The 19,879-nt window shown below is 45.0% G+C and overlaps 1 protein-coding gene across 1 annotated transcript; it reads left to right on the top strand.

Annotated features, from left to right (window-relative positions):
* The first annotated feature begins 7,859 nt into the window (after positions 1-7,859).
* Positions 7,860-19,350, top strand: FIGLA (folliculogenesis specific bHLH transcription factor). The gene is made up of 5 exons (XM_030311796.1): positions 7,860-8,105; positions 10,686-10,838; positions 12,445-12,669; positions 15,524-15,598; positions 19,039-19,350. The coding sequence occupies exons 1-5, from the start codon at positions 7,860-7,862 to the stop codon at positions 19,348-19,350; spliced, it is 1,011 nt and encodes a 336-aa protein (XP_030167656.1).
* Positions 19,351-19,879: the final 529 nt, after the last annotated feature.

Raw genomic sequence — 19,879 nt, 5'->3', positions numbered from 1 at the left:
AACGCACAAAAGCGTTGTGCTTGTCTCTGCGACGGTCACCACCCTTTGTTCTCCCTGGATTGGTCTCCTTCCTCAATGTCCCTTCTGTCATATCAAGCATAACAAGCATATCTTTGTTTAAGGGCTTTATAGCTATGAATGTTTAGTTAGTTCCTTGAAAAACAGCAGAAGTTTAATACAAACCACAGGGACATCTTACAGGGGTACGAATTCACAAGAAGTAATAGTCATTCCAGGTGTTCCTGCATTTCCTTTGTTGCAGATGGGGCTGGAGCTAGATTTTTCCAGGCCTTTAAAACACTCCAAAAACTTCTTTCTGTCCTGTGGCTGGCCTCATCTCATTTCCCGACTGTTCCTCTTGATGTCATATCTCTGGCTTTGGCCTCTTCTCGTGGCTCCACTCCCCTTCCAGGGACTGGGATCTCTGCCAGCTCAATTTAGAATAAGAATTTCTAAAACAGCTCTTTGCCTGGCCTTGTGGAGTCCCATCCTATGCATTCAGGCACAGGGAGCCCAATGTAGGTTTCTGTGGCTCTTCCTCTGTACAACTGCCTCTCCTTCATGCTCCTCCCCAAATCCTAGCACTCTCAGTCTCCCCCAACTCCCATCTTCCTCTCTCCATACTTAGTGCAACTGTCATTCCCTGTGCGGGAGGGACCCTCCTCCCTGCACTGGGGTCTGGCAGGAGCCTCCAGGAAGAATCCTAGGGGGCTGGTGGGTTCAGCCTGTCTGCTTCCCTAGCCAGGAACTTGGGTTGCAGTTGTCCAATTTCTGAAAACAATTGTTCATCAATTGTTTCATGAGTTTTGTCCAGTTTCCCAGTTGCTGACAGCAAAAGGACTGCTCCAGCTACTCCATTAGGACCAGAAATGGAAATCTATTCTACCTGGTATGATATCTTTGGCTGAGTAGGACTTTAATCTGTTCGTATTCATATTTTCCTTTTGGCTTTTCTTTTGGCCTTTTCTTTTATGGCTTCTTAGCTTTTTATCGATCTTAGAAACTTCTCTATCACAGGCTTGAAATAACATTTTGCTGTATTTCTTTTATTTATTTAAAAAAAATTTTTTTAACGTTTATTTATTTTTGAGAGAGAGAGAGACAGAGCATGAACAAGAGAGGGTCAGAGAGAGGGAGACACAGAATCTGAAACAGGCTCCAGGCTCTGAGCTGTCAGCACAGAGCCCGACGCAGGGCTTGAACTCACAGACCACGAGATCATGACCTGAGCCAAAGTTGGCCGCTTAACCGACTGAGCCACCCAGGCACCCCTTGCTGTATTTCTTTTAAACACCTTTATTGTTATTATTATTTTTAGACTTACCTATGTTGCACAATTTGATTTCCTGATAGTTTATTCCTTAGTTTGTAGTATAGCAATATAGATATATAGGGATGGGTTTATTGTTTTCTTTTTATGTGTTCCTATTCTTTGTTTTATGGTTTCCATAGCCTATGCAAAAAAGGTAGCAGCCAATATTAATATGTCCCACTTTTGCAGAATTTATAGAGCTTTTCTTTATGGCCTAGTAGTATCTGTTCATTTTTTATAAATATTCCACAGGTATATTTATTAGATTAGGCTTGTGATTTTAATTATTCAAATATTCAATATCCTTATTTATATGTTGTCCATACAACCTATCAATTTCTTTAGGAGGATTTATTTGTGTTAACTCTCCCATGTAGAACATTATATATGTTTATTATCTTATCATGTTCTTATGTTTCTAATAGCTTTTGATTTATGTATTTTAGTGTTACTTTAATGTCTAAAGATTCATGACCATTAAGTCTACTTGAAGACTTTTAGTTTTTATCAATATTCATGCAGTCGAGGACTATTTATTGTGCCTCTACCGTGTACCAAGCACTCTTCTAGGTTTTCAGGATTCAAAAGTGAATGAAACATAAAATTCCACCCCACCCCCACTCTCGAAGCCAGCATTCTAGTAGGGAGGAGAGGTACTTAGGACATCCTGCCCCTTCTCATAGCCGCAGGAAGAATCCTCTGGAGCCTGAAACCTGGTGGTGACATTCTGGAGTAGCAAGCTAGCTTCGTTATCTATCTAACCAACCATGGTCTGTGGCCTAAAGCTAATGGGACAGGGACAGGTAAACATGCTCACACTCCAGGGTCAATTCTCATGTGCGAGCTGGCCCTTTCTTCCCTATCGAGAAGGTTCTGAAAGCTGAAATTTCCCCAAGAGAGTCAGAAAGGCAGAGGAATTAAGTTCTCTACAGACTGAGTGGAGCCATCTGGGGAGACAGAATGAAGTCCTCGGTTGTCCTGGAGGAAGTGGTCAGCTTGTCACCCTGGAGTGATAGCCTGCTCTACCCAGCCTCCACTGTATAGCTGCTACTCTCAGTGACCACGGATTATGTTGGTGATAGATATAGGCTGTAATAGACAGTTGCCACCACATGGGTGCCCACAGCTTTTTCTCCCAGAGCTATTATTTCCAGTCTTTTAGGATATGAGGGCCCAACCTGATAGAGGCTGGAGTCTACACATTATGAGTTAGGGGAGATCCTGGCTCTAGCGTAGGGAGAAGAAGGCACAGAATTTTTGGCTGTCATGAAATGACATCCTAGGCTTGGTTTTCTAGGGGCAGGGAACAATTTCTTAGTCAGGAGAGTGAGCATATTCTGGAAGCAGATGTCACAGCATTTTGAGGATGACGCAAGTCATTAGTTCAGAAAAAAAATCTACCTGTGCTTATAGTCAGAAACTGTGAGTGTCCTCTATCAGCTAATGCCCCAGCCCTCTATACTCCGGAATTCTTACAACACTTGCTCCCATATACCCAGATCTGGGCCTGGGTCTTTGTCCAACTCCCTTGTATGCCTATACCATGGCTTTTGGAAAGACCCTCTCCCTTTGTGTTGCTCTTGCTTATAAGGGCCAGTTATAAGTGGCTATGCTTCTATACGCTGCTATCACTTCCTACAGCTCAAAGCCAACCAAGCCCAGGGACCCTTGCCACCGGTAAAAGCCCTAGCCCCAGCCCCAGCCCCAGGGAGAGTCATGGAAGAGTAAGGAGGCCTGGGCTACTCATGGGAGGGGATTAGGATAGAAGAGGGTCTGCTAGCTGGGCCTTAAGAAGGCTTCTTCCTGGAAAAGGCCTTCCAGGACAAGGCCACACGAAGCAGGGTATCCACAACACAGCTGTGCTTCTCTGTTCCACCTGCTCTCACCAAAGCAGCCTGTAGCTTACTTCCTCTTGAATCTCCTCAAAGCCCTACTTTTGTTGCCATCTCATCTTTATTAGATATGATAAGCATTTCCTACTCCAGCTGGTCCCAGGATGGAGGTTTCAGGCCCTCTTCAAGGTGGCCCCAACAAGCCTTTCATGATATTTCTGCTATGGGGTCACCAGAACCGAGCCCTGGACCTCAGTATCTCCTCAACCAGCTCTGACTGAAGCTTCCGCACTTTTTCTTAGAACACCCTGCCTGGGTCACTTATGTGTAATAGCCAAGTTTCTGGACATTCTATCTGGTTCATATATCATCATTGCTATTGTAGTTATCACTTACAATGTGGTGGGAATTATGTGAGGCTGGAGAGATTGGTGGTTATAGACTGTTATAGTCTGTGGCCAGACAGCCTGGGTCCAATCCCAGGTTTACCCCTGTCTAGCTGGGAAAGTTGGTTACTTGACTTGTGTGTCTCAATTTCCTCTTCTATGAAAACATTACAGTACCTCTCTCTCTTGAAGTCGTTGTGTGATTAAGTTAACCCATAAAATGAGCTTAGAAAAGTACATGGCACACGGATCCCATTATACAAGCGTTAGCTGTTACTATTGTGCCAATGGCCTAATTAACTCCTTGCTACAACTCTGAAGAAGGTTCTGTCACAATCTCCCACTTATAGATGGCAAGATGAGGCCTAGAGAGTTTGAATGTCTTGCCTGCAGTCCTATGAACTCCTGTGCTGCAGAAGCTCTTCCTTCCCCTTGGACCCACAACTAACCCTGAGGCCCTATAAGTCCCCATTCTTCTGTGAGGCCCCATAGCCTGCAGGGCTCCAAGCTTCTATCTACTCTTTCATGAGGCTGCCAGGCATTGTTCTTCATCTTGTCAAAGCTGGAGGCTACCGGCTGCTGCTGAGCACAGTGGCAAAAATGAGAAGGATTTGAGCTGGGGGTCCCTGACCTTTCACCAGCTTCTTGGGGACAAAGCCTGTGGGTCCGTTCCCCTTCTCTGTTCTTGGTAGAAAAGCACTTCTGACCTACAGTTAACTCTTCTGGTGATGTGGCCAAGATAGTAACCCCAGCTCATGCTCAGTGGGGGTGGAGGAGGAGGAGCCTCCAGGGAAGCGAAGTATGGAGCATGGCAAGCAGGGCCTGTGTGCTGGTGGACCAGGCCAGCTGGAAGTGTGGGATTTCCACAAAGGTCTATCCCTGGTGACCCTGGGACAGCGGCCATTCAGATCTCAAGGAGAAGCTGACCAGTAGTGTAGCTTTGGCTAGTGACTCAACTTCTCTGGCATTGATTTTCTCATCTGTACAATGGGAGTAAAATCAGGTGCCCAGGAATATGGTGAGATTAAATAAGACATAGTATGTAATAATAATATGAATTTACATTAATATGAGTAATAATATGAAATTGCCAAATTGATTTAGATAGGCATTCTGGGCAATGCAGACTTGTCTTTTTATAGTTTCTGGTCCCTTTTAAAAATGTCATTCTTTGCCTTCCCTTATTAAAGCTGTTTGTTAGCAGCTCTTTCATGTTTTGACTGAGGTACAAAGATTAAGGCTACTGTGTCTAAGCCAAAAACTGGTCAGTGGGATGAGGAGCTGCCAAAGACCCAGGCAGATATGGGGAGTGTCCCTCTTAGCTGGGTCCCAGGGTAGGAATCAGGATTGATGAGGTGAATCTGCTGGGGCAAAAGATGGAGCAAGGGCCAGTTTCTGTGTGTCTCAGGTGGAAGAGACAGTGGATTAGCTCCCCCCCCCCGACTTCTTCCTTGCTCCTTCCCTTCCTCCAGGGTGCCTCTCTGCATTGTAGAGGCAGAAGTCTGAAATTCCATTTCCCAGAACCCCTTATTCCCAGAATACTGGATGTCAGTTAAGAGGACCTCCTCAGAAACAGGTGTATGAGATGGTGAGCATGGACATCAGGCAGAGCTCACGTCCCTGTCCTTCCATTTTCTGTGGACAAGCCTGGGGGTGGGACTTGGCGTTTCTCTGCAACAGTGTTCCAGGGCCCCTTTCCCAGCTTTGGGGGAGCTGAGTGGCAGCTATGGTAACATTGGTTCCCACTCCCTGGATTGCAGCTTTGGTGGTATGTTCTCAAACTGAACTTCTCCTGCTTCACCAGCTCTCCCAGTGATGGTGTTAAGCACCTAAATCCCCGAATTAAACCACTGGCTCTGCTTGGAATACCTAGAGGAATTTCTGATTCTGCTCTGACTCTTGATTGGGGTGAATGCCTGAGGAATTTGCTGCCACGGGGCACCGGCAATGGCAGAGGCCTCTAATAGGACAACTCCATTTTTGGAAATGACACTCAGGAGCAATGGTTTGGAAGGAACCTAAGTCCCTGGGTGACATGAGGAAGAGAGATGACCTATGCCTCTCACACTGCCAGAGGGGAGAAAAATTAACTTTTGGTTCACTAGGCCATTGTATCTTCGGGGAATGGCAAGGTGGAAGCACCCAGTCACTGTCAGGTGGAACACCTTGGCTCAGGTTAGTTCATGTGATTGCTCTCCCTCAGAACATATGGCCCAATATACAAGTCTAACAGACAAGAGGCCAACAAGTTATAGTTGGAATTGATGGAGGGGAGCAGGTATGGAGGAATAAATTCTGGGGTTCTCACACTGGGCCCCTGATACACACTAGCTTATCCACTCCAAGGTTTGGCAATAAATTAGAAAATGTCCTTTTTGATACTCACAGAAATTCAAGTAAATGGGTAAACTATCTCCATTTTAAGATTTTCGCATATTTGGCTCTCGTTACCTTCTATCTGTTTGCCAGCAGACAACACCAAATAAACTTAGAGAAAAAAAATTATTTTTCTTCTTAAATGTGTACATATATATATAGGTTATATATATATACACTATAGAAGTGACCCACACTTATTGTGAAAAATTCAAGAAATATAGAAGATATGAGGTACAGATCTTCCCTCATTCCCAGGCTCACTGCTCAGAGAACCCCCGTTAAACATTTGGTGTGTCCTCTTCTCTTCTCTTGCAGGCAGTGTCATGGCGGGAGCTGAGGAGGAGATGGGGCTGAGGAGGTGGCTGATGTGGCTAGGAAACTGGATGTATACAAGAGTTGAGCAAATAAATAAGTAAATATACTGAGGATAACAGGAGTCAGGTTTCTTACTGTTGGAGAAGGGAGTTACAGATTAGGGAGAAACAAGAGAGAAATGTGAGCTATTGGATTGGAATTGGAGATATTCGTGTGAACTCCTGCGTTTTAACTCTCTGTCATCTATCTATCTACACAAAAATATAGATATAACTGTGTGTGTATACTTATATGTGTACATATGTATGTTTCCTATCTGCTAAAAGGGCTCAGAAGCATTGACATCCAAAAGGAATGAACAACCAAGCTTCCAACACTTTGTTTCTAAATTCCATCTTCCACTAGAATTGACTGATTCCATGGCTAGGCTGGGAAGATTCAAGATGAGCCAGGAACATGTCATGCCTTTTTGGTACAAGTAAGAAGGCACGCAAAGAATGATGGGGTCATGTTAAAAGAACACAGAAGCCAGCACAAAAGGGGCTCCTATAGGCCAAATCTGGAACCATTTGAGCACTGAAATAGTGATCTGAATAAATTACATCTTATTGAGCAAAACATAAAGTCATGAGTTCATGCTGAGATAAACACAAAATGAATAAATACATGAGGAGAAGGAAAAGCTCATCCCCCCAATAGGTTGTCAATGATTTGGCCACAAAATAGTGGTTAATTCAGGCAGGAGTCATCAATGGATGCTAAGGGTTTTGGTGATTTCCTCACAAAATATTTATCAGTCAAAAGGAAAAGTTAGTCCATGTATGGTGAAGGAACCTGGGAGACACCACCGTGACTGAGTGATCAAGATTAACTTTACCAGTGGTGGGACAGGTTGGCATCATGTATGTCCTGATGGGATGCACTGAGAAAAGCTCAGCATCTTTTCTGTGGAGTCCCTGCCAAGAAGGGATGGCCTAGGTCTGGACATGAGGGAACACTGGGCAGAACCTAGGTGAGGGACATCCTTCAGAATGAAAGACTTCTCTTAGAAACTGTCAAGGTCATGATGACAGGGCAAGACTTAGGAAACACTTCAGAAAAAGAATAATGAAAATGGGAATATTCCTAGAGAGAAAGAGGGCAATGGAGTAAATGTGGAAAAATGTCAACAAGTAGAAAATCTAGGTGAAGGGGCTACAGGACCTTTTGGTTACTGCTCTTGCAACTTTTATTTATTTCAAAATGAATTTTTTAAAAGTTTTCTTTGTGGCCGGCAAATTTGTCTGGTAAATATATACATGTACATAAGTATGTTTGCATACATGTGTATACATATATCCAGAAGCTCAGTCCCCAGCCTGGACTGATCAAACTGGAATTCCGGGGATTGGAATCCAGGCAAGCGGATCAAGAAAAACCCAATTCCCCCAGGCGACTCCAGTGTGCGGCCAGATTTAACAACCGGTGCTGTCTGTAATCCAGTGTTCACCAAAATCATCTGTGCAGCTCGTGAAACGCGGCTCCCCGAGCGGCACCCGACTTGCATTAGGCCGGGGTAGGGGAATGGTGACAGGTGGTCCGGGCCCCAGGCCCCGCCCCCGTGCTCCGCAGCTCGTGCCGCCGCAGGTGCGGGAGATGAAAGGCCGCACCGCCCCCAGCCCGCCGCCCGCCGCCATGGAAGCAGCGCCCGCCCCGGCTCTCCTGAGCGTCCCGCAGGCCGAGGTGCTGGAGGACGTGCTGCGGGAGCAGTTCGGGCCGCTGCCCCAGCTGGCCGCCATCTGCCGGCTCAAGCGGCTGCCCTCGGGCGGGTACTCCTCGACCGAGGACCTCCAGTTGGTGCTGGAGCGGCGGCGCGTGGCCAACGCTAAGGAGCGCGAACGGGTGAGCGCCCTGCTCCGCGCGGGTCCCCAAGGCCACCCGGGCTCGGCCGCCTCACGACCCGCTGCTCGCCACCAAACACCTGGCCGGTAGCCCGTGCACCCACTTACCCCCACCGGCGGGGTTCCGAGGCGACTCGAACCTCCTGAGGCCCGAGGTTCCGTCGTCCGGGAGACGTTCGCTGACGCTAGGATGGCCTCCTCACCTGCTGACCACCCGGAACGGGGTCAAGGGGTGGGAGTGGGGACACGCGAGGACCCTGACAACGTTAAAAATGTCTCGCCTTGGCAAGTGCTTTCAAAAAGGTTAGCGCCCAGGAGTCGCGCTTAAATCTCCCAACCACTCGGCGCTGGGTAGGCGCTTGGGGTGCAAAGGGCTCTCACCACCCCTTTCCCTTCTGCATCTCTGCCTCGAAGCAAGTATGGGGTGAGGGGGCCCAGTGGAAGTTACTCTTTTCTCTTTTTTTAGAGTAAGGCAACACGGTGCAGGGGTGCGCACGGCACTTGCACTCCAGCTAGTGTTGTTTCCCAATCAGGCTGGGACGCCGCGGTGAATCACAACGCGGAATTGTCTTGTGCGCCGTAGTCCGAGCGGCATCTACTGGTGGCTTTTAGTATTTCTCATCGAACCTGGGCCTCCAATTTGGCCTCCCTTCTGCTCTTTGCAGACCTGGGGGTTTGGCCGCGGCGGAGGAAGTCCAACGGGGAGTGGGGTGGGGGGTGGGGGACAGGAGAGGACGGAGGGCGCGCCTTCGGGCTTGGGACTTGAGGGAGAGGTTCTGCTGCCCGTGCCCGGGTCCTCTGGAAGTGGAGCCCCGGTGCATCAGCTAGGAGCTTTGGGAAAGGGCGGGAGGAGAAAGGACCAAGTGAAAGTAGAACAGGGGAAGTTGGGGTAAACTGAGGGAGTGGAAAAGCCTGGTTTCACCAGGCACGGACCCTTTGTGAAAATAACCCTGGAATCGGATGTGATGATGTGGCCTCAAACAAGATTCTGATTCAGTAGTTTGCGTTTTGTATGGGCCTTACCATCAGGAAGGAATTGCTTTCTGCAGAGAATTCATCCTGGTTTTACCCTCTATTTTAAAGCTAATGACCTTCATTCTTCTTTACAACGACAAAATTAATACACCTGGAAAATACAGAAATGACCAGGGAACAGAAACAACCATAACACAGATATAACTACCATGAACTGACATCTTGTATATATCCTCCCAGTCTTTTTTTTCTCTAGTTATGTGTGTGCCATATATAATTCTATAAAACTGTGAGCTAGTACGTATTTTTGTTTTTTTCCACTTAACACTATCAAAAGCATTTCCTCATTCTTAAGCATTCTTTCAGCTTTTTACTGCATAGTCATATAAATAGACCATAACTTATCCAGTCTTTATGCTTTTTGCAGCTTTTTACTGGTCTATATATCTATGTGCAACTGCTCTCAAAACACTAGAAATGGAATTACTGGAACATAGGACCTATACAATCTCAAAAGTTGTGATACAAGTTGCCGAATTGCTTTCTAGAAAGTTTACTCATTTTCATCCTTTCTTACAGGGTATAAGACTGTTTCCTTTGTCCATCTCCAATGCTGGGTATGATTAACAAAATGACAACATTACCAGCTTGGTACATGAAAAATGGCATTTAATTTCTATTTTATTTTATAGTCCTTTCATCAGAGTTGCACATTTTCATATGTTTGTTGGTCTTTGTATTCTGCTGTAATGAGATAACTATGTCCATTGTTGACTTTGATCTGGAGTGGGAGAGGACTCTCGATTAACAGGAGTATATTGGCTTTATGGTGTAGTGGAAACCAGTTTTTTCCAAGGCCTCTTTCCCCCAGGGGATGGTCATCAGAGTTCCAGGCATTGTGAGCTGAAGGATTGGACCCTGGAGAATTATAGAGAGCTAGCCTTATTCTGCCTTTAAAGTCTTGCCAACATGCAGACTCTCTAGACACTAACACCTGATTTGGCTGGGAAAGAGATTAAAGAGTTGATGGCACTGTGCTTGAGTAGACCAGCATTTGCACATTTTATTCATTATCAGTACCACTTATGGAGGACTTTCTATGCACCAGGTCAGGAAGAAGAGTTTTATGTATAATTATGTTAATCACCACAAGGATGTTTACAAGGTGGGTATTTTCCACTTAGCAGATACACCATAATGTGGCAATATGAAGTATCCTAATGTTCTTGTAAAGTTAGTATGTGTGTGGTGGAGCTGGGTTTTAAATCCTGATGTATTGACTTAGAGTTTTTAGCCACTACCCAACTGCCTGAACATTACAGTGCAGCAGGTATGCTCTAAGAGGAGGAGGACAGGGTTCAGCAAGAACACAGACCCCTTCCCCACTGCTAGCCCGTCCACCCACAGTGCTGAATTTACACCGCTCCTTCCTCCATTGCCAGCAACTGCACTGCCAGTGGAGTGGGGACTCTGGCATATGCCTATTTAGGTTCACCACCCAGACATGAGCTGTGAAAGCAAGCCCTCACAACCCTTATCTATGGTTTGGGGGGGCATCTGTACAAATTAGCTTCTCTGTGTGTCACTGTGCTTTTTTGTTTTCCAGATAAAAAATCTCAACCGTGGTTTTGCCAAACTGAAGGCGCTTGTGCCATTTCTTCCCCAAAGCAGGAAGCCTAGCAAGGTTGATATCCTTAAAGGTGCAACTGAATACATACAAGTTCTCAGTGATGTTTTGGAAGGAGCCAAAGACTCGGAGGTAAAGGTTTAAGAATTTAGAACAATGTCCACCATTTATTGAGCCCTTTCCATGTGCTGGGCAATTTATATGTTCCAGTTAGTTTGTAACAATCCTAGGAGTTATTTATGATCCATGTTTTACAGAGCAGGAAATCAAAATACAAGTAAAGGCTACATAGCTAAGAAATGTCAGGACTGGGGTTTGAATCCAGATCTGTGTGAGCTTTGGAGCCAAGTTTCTGATTATATACTTACCTCCTGTCACTGTCCAGGGTACCTGCTTCCTAACTGCTGCATCTTTAATAGAACCTTGATAGCTAGGGTGTGACAGGAGGCTTCCATAAATCCACTCTATAGTGGTGGTTTCCCATCAGACAGGACACAGAAAGGAAGAGGCATTTCCCTTGGAGAGGCCCTCTCTAAGACAAGTCTGGTGGAATGCTCAGCAATGGTTGGGGATACCAGTCTCATGGGATTTTCAACCATTTGGTGGGATGACATAAACGAGCCTGCTATGCAAACTGTGAAGCACGTAGTGTCAGCACAATTGTCAGTGTGTAGAGCTCACAACTGTCCATTAGGTGTTGGAGGCTGTGGGCTAGTTATATGGGTTTGTTGCATGGTCAGGCAGGACTTGAAGGCCTGTAAGTGAATTAGTCATCAGAGGAGGTAAGATACGAAGAGAGAAAGACCTTAGAAATGAGTCATGAGTGACACCATTGGCAGGAAGGAGGAGGAGCCATCAGAGAGGAGAAGGTGGCAAGAAGGTGGAGAAGCAACACTGGTCCTAAAGTTGGGTGGGGAGAATCTTGGGAATCTGAGGGTGGGAAGTGGTTCAAGAAACTATGGAGAAGCCCAGAATGTGAGGTGTAGGATAGGAGTGGGCTGGAAGTCTGCTTATTAGGGGCTTGAGGGCGTGTAGGTGGCCCTCAGAGTAAAATGGGTCCCAGGCAGAGTATAATGGCAAATTTCAAGTCCATTAAACCTAGAAATCTGAGACTGGAAGAAGGATCAAAAGGATGGAAGAAGAAAAGTGGTTAGATCAATTGAAGTCTTTTGTAAGTAGCAATGTGATTGTGTTTAGGGACAGAAGAGAAGGACCGATATTAGAGAGTAGAGAAACATTATCATTCTAAAAATTTAGGCTGGGAATAGCCAGGTTATATAATGGTTCTTTTCATTTTTTTCCTTGTCCACTCACTAGTCCTACGTGGGTGACCCCTGAGGGGATAAATTCTGCAATGGTGGGAATGGATTGTCCTGTGAACCAATTAGATGCTTGAGTTGTGGCATGGTCATAGCATTTGTACATGAACAGGTGGCTGCCCTAGTTTTTCCTTGTGTGTGTAACAGGAGGGCTTTGTTTTGTGCTACATTCATTACAAAATACAGGATCTGTTCCATGGGATAATATTTTTAATGCAGTTGCCAACTGTACAACATCTTAAGGTTATAGAAAAACAAATACAGTCTCGTGAGTAATGATTTTCTCTCCATCCATGATAACTTAAGAATGGCCCTTATCACTTAAATGAAACTTCATTGGTTAAAATTTTGGAATATATTGATTTAAATCTTCAGAATCTTGACTGTCATACTGTTTGACAACTACATATGGTTTCTAGAGACAAAATCTGGATCACCAGAGCTATAGCAACAATGTTTCTGAACCACCTATATCATTGGCTAGAGATCTATCGAGAAACATCACCCAACATGCCAGCTGTACTGTGGGCTTGAAGAACGAGGAGGAGAGGCCCTGGGCAGATGGTGGCAGTGGTGAGTCAGCACACACTTGTCGCCAGAGCATGATGTCCACGACCGGAGTTATCTCCCCCACCAGGAGTCTGGTAAAGTGTTTTTTCTTAAATAGCCACATAGATGTCAAAAACTCAAAATATTTTCCTTGAAGTGTGTGGCATTTTCCATGCTGAAAGATGATTGAAACAAGGTCATTTTGTGAAAGTACCTAATGGGAAGGTGGAGTTTGCTAGTTTGGAAAATTTATTATGTTTCCAAATTAATAGGTAAGCAACTCAAGGAGAAGGCAACCCCTCCAGAATTACCCACTTCAGACCGAAGTTTACCTTTTATGACCCTAAATAACTCATCAAAAATATTTCTGACTGTGAGTCCTCCAGAAAAAGAAAGAAGTAGCTTGCCATACACAAGGATAAATGGTGATACCACAGACATGCATGCACATGTGTGCACACACACATTTTGTTTTTGAATTGGCTTTATTGGAAGGCATTTTCTAAGTAAAAATAAGAGTTTATTTAATAGCTCCTGGTACTTTGCCAAACTAATGAAGCTGCTGGATAGAAATAGCAGTCTGCCTCTTCAAGTCCACAAGTGGACATTTAGCCCTTGCTGTGACGGTGTTACTTTGATGAGACCCCTTGGTCCATCCTGCCACATGACTGCTAGAAACAAGAACAGCTTGCAGGAACTGTAACAAGTTGCTTAGTGTGACATAAGGGGCAGTGGGAGCTGTGGAGTCACAAATGCTGGTTGGTGGTGGGAGGCAGTTTAAAATAGCAGTTGAGTGTAGGTTCTAGAGAGCCAGCACTGGGGTTCAGATGCTAGTTTTGTAACCTTAGGTGAGCTGCTGAATCTCGTCCTCAGTTTTCCCATCTGTGGAATGGGAATGATAATTGGACTACCTTGTACATGAGATAATTGTGAGACTCAAATGGCATCATGTCAGGGAAGTGTCTAGCACAATACCTGGCATGTCAGTGTTCACTTGGACATACATTATTAAATCTGCTGGACTCATCATGAGCAATCAGTATTGATTGGTGGGTAATCAACAATAAGCCACAGGCATTCTGTTTATAGCAAGTGTTCTGAGTTTTCTCACTTGGACTTTAGTAGTGCTCTACTCTGGTTTGGGTCTTCCGGGCTTTCTGCTGACTGACCTTGGCTGCCATTTTTTTACTTGATTACTGTTTTGTGAGGGTTCTACTTCTTGTACATGCTCAGTTTTAGATTTTTATATTCTGGCCACTTGACCTATAAACCAAACCTTCCCTTGACAGTCAACCTTTGGGAGACTGAATTCCTGTTGCTACTACCTGAGCCGACTGGGAACAAAAGTAAGGATGAAGATCTGACCTGAGCTGAACCTTGAACCTGGCTATCTGTTAACAATAGTAATGTTAGTTTTGGGACGCCTGGGTGGCTCAGTCAGCCAAGCATCCGATTCTTGATTGCAGCTCAGGCCATGATCTCACCATTTGTGAGATTGAGCCCCACATTGGGCTCTGTGCTGACAGCTCTGAGCTTGCTTGGGATTCTCCCCGCCACACACACCCCTCCCCTGCTTTCACGTGTGTGTGTGTGTGTGTGTGTGTGTGTGCGTGCGCGCGTGCATGTGCGCACACACACACTCTCAAAATATTAAAAAATAGTAATGTTTTAATATATACTCGGTATTAAGGCAAGAATCTTACTTGCATTTAATCCTCACTTATCCTTGTCAGATAGGTATCACCATGACATTCTTGGGGTGAGCTGCTTGGCTATACCTTCCTGCCATTCCTTTTTGGGCCTGGGCTGGGAGTGGAACCTAAAAGGAAGCACAGTAGGCATATGCTTAGCAACACCAGCAGCAGGGATGTACAGGAGGTCTTTGTCTTCCAAGGATAATTGATCCTGGAAATAGGCTGTTTATAGTAAGTAGATTTAAAGCAGGGACTAACATTTTCTATTAAGAAACAGAAAAGTTCTCGGGGCGCCTAGGTGGCGCAGTCGGTTAAGCGTCCGACTTCAGCCAGGTCACGATCTCGCGGTCCGGGAGTTCGAGCCCCGCGTCAGGCTCTGGGCTGATGGCTCAGAGCCTGGAGCCTGTTTCCGATTCTGTGTCTCCCTCTCTCTCTGCCCCTCCCCCGTTCATGCTCTGTCTCTCTCTGTCCCAAAAAAATAAATAAACGTTGAAAAAAAAATTTAAAAAAAAAGAAACAGAAAAGTTCTAACAACTTTCTTTAGGAAAGGGAACAAAACACTTAAATTTTAGTCTTTTGGTTAACTCAGTTTAAATTGCTAGTTGAAAGAGCATGCTAATTCTTAGACTAAACAAAGAATCATGTTTTTGAGATTTTTATATATGCATGTAACTTCTGCCAAGTGCGACTTTCCAGGCCTGAATGTAAAGAGTGACTTTTTTTTTTTTTTTTTTTGCAGAAATGTTCTAGGATTTCATCAGTTTTGTGAAGGGTTTCTCATTCTTTGACATTTAAATCATTTATTTTTAAAATAAAAGCATTTATTCTGAAACACTTTATAGAAGGGTCACAAGTACAGTACAAATAACTTTTTTCCTGACCCATTTGAGAATAAGTTGCCAACCTGATGCCCCATCGCTCCTAATTAGTATGCATTTCCTATAAACGAGGACATTGTCTTACATGACCACAGTGTAGCCATCAAAATCAGGAAGTTAATGTTGTGGCGTTACTGCCACAAAATCCTCAGGCTCCATTCAGGTTTTCACCAACAGTCTGAATGTCCTTTCTAGCAGAAGGACCAGCTGAGAATCATGAGTTGCATTTAATTGTCATGTCTCTTTAGCCTCCATCTGTCTGGAACATTTTGTTGGTCTTTTCATGATTTTTATGACCTTGACACACTGAAAGATTACAGGCCAGTTGTTTTGCAGAATGTTTCTTGATTTGAGTTTGTCTCTTTCCCCCTGATTAGATTCAGATCTACATCTTTGGCGGGAACGGCATGGAAGTGATGCTGTTGTCTACCCATTGCATCTTATTAAATGGGGTACATTTTGATTTGTGCTGTTACTGAGGATATTCACTTCCATCACTTAATGTAATAACTTCCAGGCCTCTCTACTGTAAAGTTAACCTTTTTACTTTGTGATCCGTATTTTGTGTGGAGGTGCTCTGAAGCTCTCTCGATATCCTGTTCTTCACCAACATTCTGTATCTATGAAACTTTTAATTTTGAAATAATTATAGATGCACAGGAAGTTACAAAGATAGTACAGAGAAGTCCCATGTACCCTTAACTTGGTTTCTTTCCCTCAATGACTGCATCTCCTGAAACTATAGTACAATATCAAAACAAAATCGATATTGGTACTATGTGTGTCTAGTTCCCTGTCATTTTATCACAAGTGTAGATTTGTGGAATCACCACTACTGTTAAGATCTAGCACGGTTCCACCCCCATAAAGCTCTCCTGCCTGCTATCATCCACTGCCCCCACATCTCCACTTTCTCTACCCACTGACCACCAGTAATCTGTTCTCCATCTCTATCATTTGGGGAGTGTTCTATACTATATGGAATCATTCAGTGTGTATTCTTTAAAGTCTGGTCTTTTTACTTAGCACAGTGCCCTTTAGATCATCCCAGTCATTGTATTAAAAGTCTATTCACACCCCTCCCCCTTCATTGCTGAGTATTAGTCCATGGGATGGATGTGCCACAGTTTAACCATTGACTTATTGTAGAACCTTTTGGTTATTTCTATATTCATTTTAATGGTTTTCTATTTAATTCAGTAATTATTATATCATCATAATATCCTAGTATTTCATTATTTATTTTGTTATTCAAATTGTCTTCGTTGTGGCCAGTGAAAGCCCCATTAAATGGGCTAACTTTCCGCTTGACTTGTCACTATCATTCTTTGATCATTTCCTTTCTGGCAGAAGATGTTCTGAGCTCAAGCATCATGTCCTTTCCCACCCCTAGCCCTGGAATGAGTCTTTCATCAAGGACACCCTGTGTGTAACTCATTTCTCCTCTCTGTGCTGTCTCCCCCACGCCTGGCTCTTCTCTTCACCCCTTTCGGGCTTTAGCGCCTATATTAGTTTGCTAGGGCTGCTGTAACAAAATATACAGAGTAAGTGGTTTAAACAACGTAAATTTATTTCTCGCAGTTCTGGAGGTTGGAAGTCGAAGATCAAGGTGTTGGCAAGTTTGATTTCTTCTGAGGCCTCTCTTCTTGGCTCCCAAACGGTCTTTCCTCTGCATGTGTGTGCCCCAATTTTCTCTTATAAGGGCACCACTCATATTGAACTGGTGCCCACCCTCCATTTTAACTTAATCACCCCTTTCAAGGCCTTATGTCCAAATACAGTCACATTCTGAGGTAGGGGGTTAGGACTTCAACATATGGATTTTGAAGGGACATTATTCAGCCCATAACAACACCATGACTAGCTGCCCCTCCGTAAGAACCTTCTCCTTGGCTCTCACATTCCACTCAGGCCATCCCTCACCCCACACATGGGTGTCTCCTCATCCTGCTTGGACTCTGGGTCACCATGTGAGGTCACCTGCACATACGCATGCCTGCCTGATTTGGCATGGGCTGCTTCTCCCCATGCTATGCTGCCCTCTGCCTGGGCACCCTCCTTGCCTGGCTTGGGTCTGACTCCCTTTACCACACTGCCCTTCCAAGACCCCTCTCCTGCTGATTGGACTTCATCACTTTGCACTGAGCCTTCCCACTGTGTGGCCATTCCCCTCATCTGCTTGGTCTCTGACATCCTGTATTAGGCCACCTCTATGTGTGGATGCCATCCTCACCCTGCTGGGTCTCCAATGGCTCACTCAAGGCCACCGTGTCCCTCCCCCCATCTCACTGTGAGCTAACAGCATTAGGACTGAATTGTTCAGGATGGGAAGGGGGAAGTGATTTTTTTCTCTTTTAAGTGCCTACTGTGTGACTATCTTTCTGACTAGTTTTTTTCCTGGCTAATAGGTTTAACTCTGAGATCCTAATTTGCATGTGGCTTGAGCAATTATTCAACATCACTTTTACTAACTTTATAAAAGCTTGCATTTTATAATCAGGAACCAATATGAAGTGAGAGGGACCAGGGAAACAAAGCTCAGCCTGACCTTTATTTGCCAAACAATTCTCATAAGGGGTCAGTGTAGTTTACATGAAGAAGTGAGTATATAGGGTTTCAGGATCCTGGCCAGACACCCTAACCAGAAACCTGGGGATAGCTGATGTGACTCATTGGACTGAAATGCTTATGTACAGAGGGGCTTAGGATTTGGGACGCAGGCCTCCTCCAGCTTCAGTTTGCAGGAATGGCACCCTTCTTCCTGCCCTTGGAGAGGATCTGAGGAGTGGAATCCTGGTGCTGGCAGAGATGAGCATTTTTGGGGATTTGAGGATGGGGTCAGAACAGCCTGTGCAAGATCAACAACATTCCTGAGAGGCAAAAATCCCAAATGAAGTACATAAGAATCTGCTGATGGCAGGCATGGAGATTAACTTCTCGGGCCAGAGCAGGTTCACTTGGGGACTGAATCAGCAAGTATGTGTGCGAATGGAGAGGGCCCTGAGCCATGTGAAGCTGCAGCATCTGGCCTTGGTAGGAGTAGGGATCAATGTCAGGATCCTGGCAAGGCTCATTTAGGATTGGATTTTCAAGTGTAGGGTTTTGCTGTTTTGGGATTGGGCATTGCTGGGTGGCAAGATGTTTACTGACCCACCATTGCTTATTTCTTTTGTTTGACACCTGTGTTTATGGTTTGAGCATTTCCTATCATGCAAGGCTCTGAGTTTTGTTCACAGTTGCCTATGATCCTGCAGAGGCTGTGTCCCTGGACAAAGGCCATCTTCTGTGTTGGAGTGAGATGCCAATTGTGCTGGGGTCAGAGGGACTCTGGAAAGGAATATGTAGATGAACATAAGTGCCTGGTCTGGGGCCTGGGTGTTCTGCCATCACACACTTCTAAAATTTTGGCCTGGTGTGGGAGTATTCCTTGGAAGAGTTTCTGAGAGGAAGAAGCCTATGTGGATGGTAGATTTCCACTACTCCCTCTGCAGATTGTGGTAATCCGTGTGTGGAAATTAATCACTGGGAGCATTTCTTCTAATAGCATTTTAAGCTCTGAAATGGAATGATCTAACTAGCTGGGATGAATTCATTAGCACCCTGGGAAGGCCTTGAAGCAACTATCTCCTGTCTTCCCTCTCACATTTCTGCCAGGAACTGGCTCTATGTGATAGCAAAAATTCTACCACAGTAGTGTGGTGGTCTAGGCTTTTCCCTGGGAATCACATATGTCTGCCCTGGTGTTCACTGGGGCCTAGGGGGTATATTCTGATGAACGTAGCAGCAGAATATTTTAGAAACTTGCACTTCCTTTTGATGTGGTGGGTGCTCGCTGGGTTGTCGGCCCCCAGACACCTTGTTGTACCACCAGTGTGGGTGTTAAACTTTGCAGCCCTGGACCAAGAGTGCTGGGACTCTGAGTGTGGAGGCTGCTCTAGTGGTTGTGTTGGCTCAGGATGTGACTGTGTCTTCTAAATTCTGGGGGCTGAGGGATTGTTGCTGTGATGATATGGATGTTGGTTTTTTTCCCTGGAGCTTTGGAAAGGTGACGTCTGGAGCATACAGTCAGGATCCATCTAACCTCAGAGTGATGCCACCTCCAGTGGAGGGTTCCCCTGGATGCAGCTACTCAGGAAGAGATCCAAGCAGCACCCAAGGGAAACTCTTGAGTCCCAGTCTGACCAAGATGAGAAGAAAATGTTAGAGGAAAGGTGAATTTCTTCATGAAAATAAGACAGGGAGATTTCTTTTGTTGGAACTCTCAATCTTCTGTCCCCACGGAAAAATCAAACAAAAAGTGGGTTTTGTGAATGTGTGTAAGGTTTGGTATGTTTGACAAGATGTCTACCTGGTGAGCTGAACATAATTTGAGAAAGCCAATAATTTCTATTTCTCTCACATATGATGGGCTTGGTAGTTAAATTAGTTGAAGTAAGGGGTGCCTGGGCGCTCTGTCATTTAAGTGTCTGACTTCAGCTCAGGTCATTATCTCGCAGTTCATGGGTTTGAGCCCCATGTCAGGCTCTGTGCTGACAGCTCTGATCCCAGAACCTGCCTCAGATTCTGTGTCTCCTCTCTCTCTACCCCTCCCCTGTTCATGCTCGGTCTCTCAAAAATAAATAAATGCTAAAAAAATTTAAATTGAAATAAGTCTTGATTTATTCTAGTGGACTTCTGGAGGGAATTTATAGGAGTTTTATAAAAGACCCAAACTCGTTGATCCCACATGGATA

Source organism: Lynx canadensis, chromosome A3, assembly GCF_007474595.2.
Source record: "Lynx canadensis isolate LIC74 chromosome A3, mLynCan4.pri.v2, whole genome shotgun sequence".
NCBI classification, from domain to species: domain Eukaryota; kingdom Metazoa; phylum Chordata; class Mammalia; order Carnivora; family Felidae; genus Lynx; species Lynx canadensis.
The sequence above is the reverse complement of the archived record's forward strand: the minus strand, read 5'-3'. Positions and strand labels throughout refer to the sequence as shown.

Bases quoted from the DNA above. Each gene is read 5' to 3' on its own strand.
- FIGLA (XM_030311796.1), top strand. From the start codon at position 7,860: ATGAAAGGCCGCACCGCCCCCAGCCCGCCGCCCGCCGCCATGGAAGCA. The intron at 12,670-15,523 runs GTAAAGTGTTTT...CCCCCTGATTAG, and splicing joins TCTCCCCCACCAGGAGTCTG to ATTCAGATCTACATCTTTGG. The intron at 15,599-19,038 runs GTACATTTTGAT...TAAACTTTGCAG, and splicing joins ATTGCATCTTATTAAATGGG to CCCTGGACCAAGAGTGCTGG.